The following is a 12,337-nucleotide window of genomic DNA, read 5'->3' on the forward strand; positions in this document are numbered from 1 at the left end:
TTTATAGCTGCATTTTGCTGGACATTTATGGTCATTAGCTGAAGCTTGACCAAGCTGGTTATAGGGCTGGTAGACCACCTTAGAACAGTAACAAACCATCTACTTAATGTTGTAGAAGTAGATGAGATAGAAGTAGGCCTAGATCTACTTAATGTACTTTCATGAAAAACCAGCTTAACCACCAATCAAAAACATGATTGTTTTTTTTTGTTTGTTTGTTTGTTTTTTTAAGGATTGACATGTCTACTTAAAGGGATAGTTCACCCAAAAATGAAAATTATCCCATGATTTACTCACCCTCAAGCCATCCTAGGTGTATATGACTCTTTTCTTTCAGACGAACACAATCGGAGATATATTTAAAAATATCCTTAGTCCTCCAAGGTTTATAATGGTTGTAAATGGGGGCCCAAATTCTGAAGACAAAAAAATCCATCCATAAAAAAAATGAATCCATATGACTCCAGGGGGTAATAAAGGCCTTCTGAAGTGAATTGATGCATTTGTGTAAGACAAGTATCCTTATTTAAAACTTTATAAAGTAAAATGATGAACTTCCGGCGTGACAGCCATATGCATTCGAAGTACGTCCAATAAGCGTTAACTTCCGTGACGTAGTACAAAATGCCATGACGTTCTACACTACACCATGCCGTACAATGCATAGTACATCATGTCATTATTTTATAAAGTTTTAAATATGGATATTTTTCTTACAAAAATGCATCAATTCACTTCAGAAGGCCTTTATTAACCCCCTGGAGTCGTATGGATTCATTTCTTTTATGGATGGATGCATTTTTTTTTTTTTTTTTTTTTTTTGTCTTCAGAATTTGGGCCCCCATTCACAACCATTATAAACCTTGGAGGACTAAGGATATTTTTAAATATATCTCTGATTGTGTTCGTGTGAAAGAAGATAGACATATACACCTAGGATGGCTTGAGGGTGAGTAAATCATGGGATAATTTTCATTTTTGGGTGAACCCTTTAAGTTTAACTTGAAGTAAATATGTTTTATATATAATTAAAACCACTGTCTCAAAAAAACAAACACACAAGTCAACGCCGTTCCTGTGTTTAAAAGTCATTCCTCTGGTTTCACAGACAAGGCTTAAGCTAGTCCTAGCCTATAATGCATGTTTGAGCTGTTGTAACTGAAAGTAACTTGCACTGACAGATCTTAAAATATGTCAGTGCCAGTGTTTTGTCTTAAGATGCACACCAGTAATGTTTTTTTTTTCTAGTGAACGTTTATGAAAGCTACTTAAATGCCCTAATTGAACTAAGGCCTAATCCCGGTTTAGGTTAAGCCCTGTCTATGAAACCGGGCCATTGTCACATAAAATAATATTTAATACCATTTTGACACATTTACATTGAGGTGGGTTTACAAAAAAAGGGTTGAGGATAAAACTTGATCAGTGCAGCATCACAAACAAAAACTATCCCACTTCACCCTATATATAACAGTGACATGTTTGGCATTCAGGCCCAGATCTTATCAATCCTGAAACAAATCCTTTATGAGTCATCGCAAATCTGCACATGTACTCAGATAAGCAACATGCTGATTACATAATTTGGCAATGTTATATTAATCTTTTTATAATTGCACTTCACTGTCCATAGCCATGCTGAATTACGTCAGATGACACAATGAGAGGTGTGGAAGTTCCTAGAGATCAGTTGAGTCATGTGTCTAGTCCAAATGTATTTTCTGGGATACTCAAGTTTATGTCCTTATATGGAAGACAATTTGTCATTTAAAATATTATTATATTATATTATATTATATTATATTATATTATATTATATTATATAAATTCCAAATATTACCAAATAAAATATAATTATTTTATTAATAAAAAAAACTAATATAATAATATTTCCAAATTAGAATATATGCAAAAAAAAGTATTTTTTATTAATAATAATTTATTATATACCTTATAATAGTATGTATATTTATATATTTGGTTGGTTCATATAATCAAGTGCAAATTTACTGAATAATAATAGAACACTAATAGAACGCAAATTCCATGTTGACGTTCCATGAATACTTGAAAACAATAGCTTGAAAAAGAACACTATTAAATGTGTAACTATTACGATGTTTTGGCTGTTCCCTGTTCTGGATATCTCTTGGATGTTATGTTCTTATTTTCGTGAAGTATAATGTTGAGTCACTGACGCCAATAAGTTACACATTGTCATGACTTCGTGCGTCGACACCTGAGCTATTAAAGTCTGATCTTGCAGCAAATAATGTTCATACACATTTTTGATTGGTTGGCTTCCCTATACTGTGTGTAAGAAAGCATCCAGTAGTAGCCAAATTGTATAGGTGAGTGGATTACATAATTATGAGGACACATTATCCCGATGGTTGAGGCAGTGTATTTGATCTAATCTAAAGTAGAAGCAGAGGCGACAGATGCGCGTTAAATCCCCGATGGAGGGAAAATTCACCAAAGCAGGATGACAAAACAAATATCTGAGGGAAGAAAAGTTAGCAAATCAAATCGTTTTTGAGCTGACCTACATAAAATATCCAATTTATTTCCATTTCGTTCATTGCAAACCTCTCTGTGTGGCTTGTGCGTTCTCCCGAAGCGCAAACGCGCGTCTTTCCACCTGCAGCTTGGGCGCGTTTGGGCAGCTGATGTGTTTTTCAATGACAGTTCATCGAGCAGAGAAAAACTTGTGGATCTGTAGTCGGTTCACACCCGACTTGTCACGGACATAATAGCGACAACAAACCAAGAGAAGGACGATAAGAGTGAGTTATTAAAGCCTGACGCTCAAAGTGCAACATCTGGAGATCAGCAGCAGCAGTCATGGGCAACAGTGTGTCCGGAATCAAAGCACTGCACAGGGGACAGCAGAACAGGTTTCAAAGACTTCCAAACTCACACAAAGGTTAGTATTTCTATTCTATTCTATTCTATTCTAGTTGGATTTCAACTTGAACTGGTAGATATTTTTTGGAATATTAGCTGCTTCAAGTCAGCTATTAGCCGGTTGACCAGTTACCATGTTCCAAAAAAAATCTTGACCACCTTGATGATCTACTACTTGTTCACGGCTAATATTTGATATGCATTGTCAAAATGAGGAAAACGTTCTTAGAACAATGTTCTTGGAGTGTATTTATGGTGTTGCTTTTACTTGAGTGTTGTCATAACATTGAGAGAAAATGTTTTGAGAATATTTTCAGAACATCCTTAAGATGTAATTTGTACATGATGAATGTTAACATTAACCTTCATGGAATATTACAAATAAACGTTAAAAGAATGTCATATTGTGAGTAAAAATAGGTTAGGAGAATGTTAAACTAACTTTCAAGAATTCACACTTATAAATAATCACATAGAGTGAAAAGAGTATGCGTATTTGTGGTGCTGTCCGAGCTCGGAATTTGGCCCGAGCCCAGAGTACTCCCCCCGTATCCCTGGCTGGGATAGGAACCAGCCGAGAGTGAGGAGTCAGGGTGATGGAGGGATGCTATGTATGTATGTATATATATATATATATATATATATATATATATATATATATATATATATATATGCCTCCTCTCATGCTGATTGGGTAGGTCATTTAAACGTGTTCCTCCCGAACTTTGTTAATAAAACATCATTTATCTTAACCTTTTATCATTATCTTAATGCTATAATCATGACAAGAAAACTGGACTTCAGCATTTTAGACCTAGTCCACACGTACACTGAGTTTTATAAACAGAGTTTTCCTCCTTCGTTTTAAAAAAAAATCACGCCCACATGAAAATGCAAAAATATGCTATAAAGCATGCCAAACCAACAGGTGGCGATATAACCCTAACCATAAAGCCATGTTGGCCAATCAAAAGCCTGGAAAAATGGTTATTACTGATTCCGGTGTTGCTGAATTTCGACCCCCTGCCAAATTATTACCCCCCTCGATGAAGTCGCTACCTGATTAGTTAATCTTAACCCCACCCCTAACCCCTCCCCCACACCTACTCCTAAACCTACCAGTACTAGGGGGGTAATAATCTGGCAGGGGGTCGAAATTTGGCACAACACCAGTTCCGACGTCACAAGCCAACATCCCCGGCTTCACCATTTACACGACAACACTGTAACCGGAGTTTTCAAAAAAGTTCGGTTTCAGTGACTGGATATTACGTTTGCGTGTGGACGAACGGCCATGCCGCATAGAAAAAGCTGCGATTTCTAAAATACCATGTTTGTGTGGACAGGGCCTTAGAAACATTGCAAATCACTGTTGCCACAATGTTTTTAAAACATAAATGTGTTAGCTGGATAGCAACTGTGCCAAATTTATGCAAATTTAAGATATTTTTGATAAAATCCAAATTTATGTCCAACAATCCTTTAACAGATTTGAATTATAGAAATGTGTTATGCGTATGCCAGGTTAAAGAGATGTGTTTTTAGTCTAGATTTCAGTCAACATCCAGCTTTTCACGAGAGAAGACATTTTCTTTTCTTTTTCTGTCAATTCTAAAGTTAAACATTCTGCACCATTAAAGCAATTTGTTTTGTTTGTGAATTATGCTGATTTTGATGATTCTCATGGTAACTGTTGAATTCATGTGAGTGCTGAAGGACAGCGCTTCTTTTCTTGTATACTCTAATAAGATTCTTACACTTGTGCCACATTCATCAGTTTCTAATGGGTGAAACTGTACAGTGTCCATGTTACTCATCATGGTAAACAATACTGTGATTAATCATTACAGTCATAATAATAACAATACGCAATTATGAGCAGCTCTGCAAAATAATTAAACACTAAGGACATCATGTTCAATAACATTACTCAGCATTTACTTATGTAAATACCTCTGTACTGTGTGTATGATCACTGTACTGTACAGTGTGACACAAGTTTTAAATTATGAGACCAATTCAAGAGTCCGAGTTATTAGGATGGCCCATTTTTTCTGTGCCGAAATTTCAACTATAGGTCAAGTTCACTAGGTGAAAAGTTTAATGGTCTCACTTTCTCTGACTGAATGTCCTTCAGAAACATTATTTTATGTAAGCCAACACTTTGCCAGCTCTTGAACTCCTCTCCAACTCCTAGTGGTGCTGCGTAGGAAGTTTGCAGCGACGGAGGTAATTTTGGAGATTCTGTTCTGTTTCAAAGCTCTTCTGATTCATGCATAACAGAGCATCTGATTATGAAGATTATGCCAGTGCGGATATAATTGCGCCCCTCATTAGCAAAAAAAGCCATTATATTCAAATAAAGACATGCTAAAGGGGGCTTTAATTATCTGTGTCATTGACAAGGCACGATGGTGCATTTACAGATTGCACTGAAGGGCCAGCAACAACAATCAAAGGGTAATACAAACGATTTGTAAATTTAATGATTTGTAATTGATATAAAATGAGCATGAGATCACATAAGCCGTTTCTCTCTCTCCATCTCTCTCTTCAAATGACTTTCTTTTCTTCAACATTACAGGAAAGCGCAAAGAAAATGCAATTTTTTCCAGAGGTTATTTGCACGCAGATTACACAAGAGGTGAATCAAAATGCTTTTTCCACCAGGAAACCGTCCTTTTTACGTGTATATTGGGAAACAAACGCATTATTAAACTGCCAAAGTAAATAGCGAGGTCATTTGCGGACAAATTTCCTGATGAAGTGTTTGCATGCGTGTGCTCTTGTGATGAATTGTAACGAGAGGCAGAAGGGACAGTGGAACCCATTATACTGTCAGACGAGATCTCCTTGACAACAGGACATAGCATGTAAACCGTTACCATGGTGATTGTCCCTCAGTGTTATAAGATAACAGGAGGAAGGTTAGGTTTATATACAGTATGTGTATCTTTGTGCCACTTGTTTTGCACCAGAAATGTAGTGTGCAAGATTATAGGTTGGAACCTAATTGTTACTTCGAACAGTGAGATGAAACCTGCGATGTTTAATTTTGTCTTGTAATGGCATGGAAACATCCCCACCTCCTTTTTATTCCACTCTGGTTCAATTTCCTTTTCTCTAAAGGAGAGATGTAACACTTCAAGCTAGTTTGTTTCTCATCATAAATGATTAGGATAAAATGTTTCGTTTCCATTGCAATTGGCCCCACTGACATCAGCGACATCAAGACTGAGAAACTCTATTTCTGGCCAAATGACTCACAGCAACATGTTGCGCTTATAATGAATTGGATGTAATTTGTTCTAAATGTGTTTCTGAATATGAAATATATCTGCAGAAGCACACAACAGTGAGATATGAGATGATTCATGATTTTATGAAGGGAGGGGATGTGAAAACATGAGCACAGTAACCAGTCCAGAAAAGATGAGCCTTGAGGGAGAAGGGGAGGGGTGTGGGTGGGTGGGTGTGTGCGTGCGCATCTGTGCTCATGTCATACATGGCTGTATGTTTTTGTCTATTCGTGATTACATACACATGCTTATTTAGACTCAGATGTGCGGGTGGGAGGACACATCTAAAATCATAGGCCAAGCACCCACAGAAAAATACAAGATATTCTCCATTCATTTTATCCAATCAAAAAACCGATTGAGATTCGGGAACTTCTCTGATTGGTGGATATCACATCGGGTCCCGGCAGGTCATAAATACACACAATTCTACCGTTAAATTTAGCATTACAACTCAAAAGGTTGTACTTTCTTTTTGCACAATGATAAATTGCATTTTACGTAATTAACTCCAGGGGAAGGCTAAGGAGATGCAATTCCCCTTTAAAAACGCATAAATTTCCTTGTAACAAAGTACCTCAGAGATGACGTGTTTTTGTAGGCCAACCCGGAAGTTAGCGGCGCACGGGTTCCCTCGATCGAAAGCCTATGCATTTTTCCCATAGACTTTTGGAAAATCGCAAAAAAATAAGCTCTGTGTTTAACAAAGGGTTATGACACTTAGATGTTTAGTCTATCAAGATAATCTTTACAAGTTAACACATCATTTATACATTTTGAAGCCTAAATAAAGCCGTCAGATATAAAAAGCTAACAGTAGGCTATAAATGGTCTACAGCACACCATGGTCACGGATCAACTCACCACCACCAAGCTTCCTCAAACTTTATTTAGAAAACAGCTTTATTTAAAAACATGCTCGCTGATTATGATCTGCCCTGTGTATGAATACTCACCCACTTTTTTATGAGAAATGCTGTCCAAATGTCTTGATTGTCATGATGATGTCTAAAGTCCCCGCCAAAGGAAGTAGTCCCTTTTAGCAACTTGTTAGCAACCGCCATTTTTAAGACACAATAAAGGTTTAAAAAAAAACCATTAAAAAAATGTGTTCGAAATCGCCCCCTATACCCTCATTCACTATTCCCTACATTACTCCACTAATATAGTCCACTTGAAGGAGTGAATGAAACGAGGGAGTGAATTCGGACACTGAGTGCACCGGAAGGGCTGCCGATCCCGCATAGTTTGTGCTTGCTATTTAATAATCATTTGAAATGTAGCAAACTGGCAGCCCCTGTAGTAATGAATATTTATGTTAAACTCTGCCATGAAAACTAGCATGTACAAACCTTAATTAAATAATTTAATGATCAATTAAAAAGGAAATTATACCTGTATGATATTATACTGGACCAGCGCGGTTTGGAAAATAAATAGATGATTGATTCAGCTGCGAGACGCGGGAATTCATTCAGCACACGACTCTCACTGTGCATTATGGGTATTCTCTAGCCGTTGAGCGTGCATCGGTTGTACACTCGTTATTGCAGTGCATTGTGGGATTGAATGAGTGCACCGTCCACTATGGTTTCGGACACCACTACAAATGGTTGTCCCCTCAAATAGTGCCCTATTTAAGGGTATAGGGGGCGATTTCGGACACAGCCATAGACTTAAGGGCGATGGAACCGGAAGTCCTAAAATGCTAACTCACTTCCGGGTTTTGCATACAAAAACATGTCATCTCTGAGATACTCTATAGTTTCAATTTACATGTCGCTGCACAGCCTACACATCCCAGCATAAATGCTCCGTTCACAAACCACTGTTAATTTTAACATAAAAGCAAGCATACTGTAATGCGTGATTTGGCATAGCAGAAAGCATGCAAAGAGCGCTGAAAGGCTCATCTTCAGGGGTGCACATAAGTGGTGCGCAGGTGCGCATGCGTGGTAAAAGTAAACGATACGCACCAGAAAACATGGAGGGAAGCGTTTTTGAGTACCAACATTTTTGGGGACTGGCTCACAGGGACACGTTTACTTACTGGAGTAGGATTTTTCTACAACTCTGGTAAGATAGCAATCATGATGATAAGTGTGTTCTTTAATTATTAGGGGTGCAACGGATCGCAGTAATCCGTGATCCGTATTGACTCTGTTGTTTCCCTGACAACGTACATGACAAGCTGCTGCTTTTTCGGCTTTTGCCTTGATACGCAACATGACCGCGGACACTGCCTACTAGTGGTCTGCATGCACGTCGACGCGGACAACAACGCAGAAGTATGCATAAAAACAGACGCATATCCTACGGCGCAGAGGCTCCGGCGTAGGTCCGACGCAGAAGTATAAATCAGTCTTAAGGTCCAACGGTTCGGCACGCAAGTGATTCGCGGATTAACTGCTAAGTTTAACTATCATAGAGTGAAAGTTTATCATTTGGACGTGTTCTGTCTCGCCAATTAACACATTCAAACGATTTTAAAAGCGGAAGAAGAGGTGAAAAATCGGGACTCGTGAGTTGTTATCTGTGCCACACCCAAAGCGCGCGCACGCACACAGAGAGAGTCAGAGTCAGACAGGGCAATTGATTCCTCTTTCGCGTTTACTTTTGCTTGAACGGACACATACACACAAAATTATGTCAAAATACCTGTCTCGGGACTCGGAAAGTATTTTCTCGGTTATGTCATTAGGGAACAGTTGAGAAAGAAACCGGATATGTGTCAGTACTGTATATTCAGTCCGTGCATGCGTTCCGTCTTAAAGTGACAGCACCTTAATATTCTTGCTGTTGTCTGTGTCATTAATGTTAATTAAATAATTAAAAAACAACAACAACAACAACAAAACATCATTATCATCATCTACCATGTTCGAGAGAAAAGAAGATAGTGAGGAGAGCAAAGTGTGATTACCAAGCAACATCTCCAGGTGCTCCCTTGAGAAACAGACCAAAAAAGTTATGGTCGCCCCTGCTCATCTTAGTTCATCGCAATTTGTTCTAGCTCTAATTCTGCAATAATAAAAGTGTAACCCATATAGTCTGTTTTGGTTTTGCTTTCACTGTGTTCTGTTCCTGTTTGCCTGCCTGAGTTTCTAGTTAGTTTCTCTGGCTGTTAATTAGTTTCAACACACCTGTTTCTGTTCACCTTGATTACGTTTCCTATGTATTTAATGCCGCATTCCAGGCAACCCGTGTTTTTCAAAACTTCTACCCGTGAAAATGCACTGGAATGGCAGTCAAACCCGTGAATTCCCACCCGTGAACTCGTACTAGATTGATGTACTCCCAGTTCCACACTCTGGCGGCACATAGCCCGCGAAACAACAATGGCAGCCCCTACGGATGCGGTGGTACATGGTGAGAAATAGATTTTAGGACAATATAACATTGCAATCAAATTAATAATAATATAATAATGATAAATAATACACACACGATTATGTATTACAATGTTAAGAACCTTTGGCGATAGAAATGATTGTAAATGAGCATAAGCCCCTTACGGTCCGCCATGCTGGTTTGTTTACATCTAGCTACCACAATTCCTTGAGCTCAGGCAGTTTGGCATGACTTGCCTGGAATGCTACAAAGTCGTGAGTCGTGTTTTGAAATCGTGATTTACGGGCTCAAAAACCTGCCTGGAACGCAGCATAAGTTTCATTCTTTTTCTTTTGTCCGGTATAGTCTAAGTTAAAGTGGTTGTGTTGTTTATTCTCCTGCAATCTACTGAGTGTTCCTTGTTTATTTTATTAAAGACTATTTTGTTCTCTATCTCTGCACAATCTCTATCTCTCTATCTATCTCTATCTCTGCACAATCTTTATCTCTTTATCTCTGGGCAGTCATGGCCTAATGGTTAGAGTCGGACTTGTAACCAGAAGGTCATGGGTTCGAGTCTCAGTATCGGCAGGAAATGTAGGTGGGGGGAGTGAATGAACAGCACTCTCTTCCACTATCGTTACCCACAACTCAGGTGTCCTTGAGCAAAGCACCTAAACCCCAATCACTCCCCGGGCACCGCAGCAAAAATGCAGTGTTCACTGCTGTGTGTGTGCACTTGGATGGTTGAAATGCAGGGCACAAATTCTAAGTATGGGATAAAATGATAAATCATATTTCATACTGACATTTTAAGAAACCTAGAAAACAATATATATTTCTTAAAAAATAGAAAAATATTAAAAAATTTGGGGAAAATGCTGTTTTGCTCTATGGGTTAATTTGTTAATCAAATATACAAATTCTTTAATTCCATACAATTTATAATTGTGAAAGACATCTCAACCAGGCACAATGCGATAAATCTTCCATTCTAGTTCCATTCCATTCTCTCTTCCATTCTAATCAGCCACTAATGTGAACAGCAACAGGCAACATGACATTTTGTTGATCACTTGGTTTCTACTGTATCTGACCTCGAACTCCACTCATGCTGGCAAAGCTCGCTCCTTACATGCCGCATCCATGCATCATGTAATTCAAATCAAAGCTTGAAAGGCAGAAGGAGGCCATCAGGGAGAATATGATACAGATTGCTTTTTCAACATGCTACAGTTTACAAGCCCACACAACAATTTGCATAGAGGACACACACACTCACATACAGACACAAACCAAACCATATATAAAATGTAAAGCTATTCACAGCTAGATGAAGTTTCCCTTTGGGAACAACAGTTTAGTTCCGGTACATTTGAAGTCACTATTTAACATGGCGGGACCAAAGAGAGAGAGAGAGTGAGAGAGAGAGAAAATCACAGTAATCTGCTGTGAACTGAATGAATAATGGCTCACGGCTCATTTCTGACAGCTGCCTGATATGCCTCAGACAAATTAAAAAGGTCAGACTCACAGAGAGTTGTTAATAGCTCGAAGGCTTTTTGTGGTTTATTAAGCATTGAAAAGGTGCACAAAATTGCCTGTTATGTGAAATGAACTCCTGTGCAAGGCAATTTAACTGATCTGAACTCTGAAAGCATGGTTCAATACAGAGTCTCTCAAAGGGAAAGTTCAACCCAAAATAAAAATTCTGTCATCATTTACTTTTTATTTTGGAGAATGCCGGGGTCCGAACAACACTGGACCCTACTGACTTTCATTGTATGGACAATAAGAAAGAAAGAAGATAAACTCTATTGATACAAGGTGTTAAAGAATTAGTTCACTTCAGAATTCACATTTCCTGATAATTTACTCACCCCCATGTCATCCAAGATGTTCATGTCTTTCTTTTTCTTCAGTCGAAAAGTAATTAAAGTTTTTGAGGAAAACATTACAGGATTTTTCTCCATAAAGTGGACTTCAACGGCTACCAATGGGTTGAAGGTCCAAATTGAAGTTTAAATGCAGCTTCAAAGGGCTCTACACGATCCCAGACGAGGATAAAGGGTTTTTATCTAGCGTAACAATCTGTCATTTTCTAAAAAAAAAATAAAAATGTATATACTTTTTAACCACAAATGCTCATCTTGCACTAGCTCTGCAATGCGCCACACATTATGTAATTATGTTGGAAAGGTCACGTGTGACGTAGGCAGAAGTACCGTGGTAGGGTGAAAAACAACTTCTCATTTTCTCCTCCAACTTCAGAAAAGTTCTTTTTTTTTTGTAAAGGTGGTTTGACTTAGTTTTTGCACATTCACTTTGTAGACACTGGATCGGTACTTCCGCCTACATCACGTGTGACCTTTCCAACGTGATTATGTAATGCGTGGCACATCGCAGAGCAATGCAAGACGAGCATTTGTGGTTAAAAAGTATATAAATTTTCGCTATAAGACCCTTATTCCTCGTTGAAGCTGCACTGAAACTGTAGTTTGGACCTTCTACCCGTTGGTAGCTGTTGAAGTCCACTATATGAAGAAAACTGTTTTCCTCAAATACCTTAAATTTAGATTTAAACTGTGAAGTTATTCAGACCCCTAACACTAAGTATGAGCAATATGCTAATAGCTAAGTATGCTGATTGCGATGCATGCCTTAGCAAGCACCATTATTGAAGGATGAACCTTTTTTGTGTGTTCTATTGCTCTCTTGTGTACATGGTCCGAGTTGTTTAGTTACAGAATAACTCTGCAGGTATTCTTGAATAAAGTTCTCATCGAAGAACAAGGTGTTTT

At 38.2% G+C, this 12,337-nt stretch overlaps 1 protein-coding gene across 1 annotated transcript in view; it reads left to right on the plus strand.

Annotated features, from left to right (window-relative positions):
* Nucleotides 1–2,405: 2,405 nt before the first annotated feature.
* neurl1aa (neuralized E3 ubiquitin protein ligase 1Aa) overlaps nucleotides 2,406–12,337 on the plus strand; it is an 85,418-nt gene continuing 75,486 nt past the window's right edge. Inside the window, exon 1 of the mRNA XM_051901848.1 lies at nucleotides 2,406–2,926. Within this exon, the coding sequence (XP_051757808.1) occupies nucleotides 2,845–2,926 (82 nt within the window). The 5' untranslated portion in view covers nucleotides 2,406–2,844. The remainder of the gene's footprint in view (nucleotides 2,927–12,337) is intronic.

Source organism: Ctenopharyngodon idella, chromosome 1 (genome assembly GCF_019924925.1).
Source record: "Ctenopharyngodon idella isolate HZGC_01 chromosome 1, HZGC01, whole genome shotgun sequence".
NCBI lineage: Eukaryota > Metazoa > Chordata > Actinopteri > Cypriniformes > Xenocyprididae > Ctenopharyngodon > Ctenopharyngodon idella.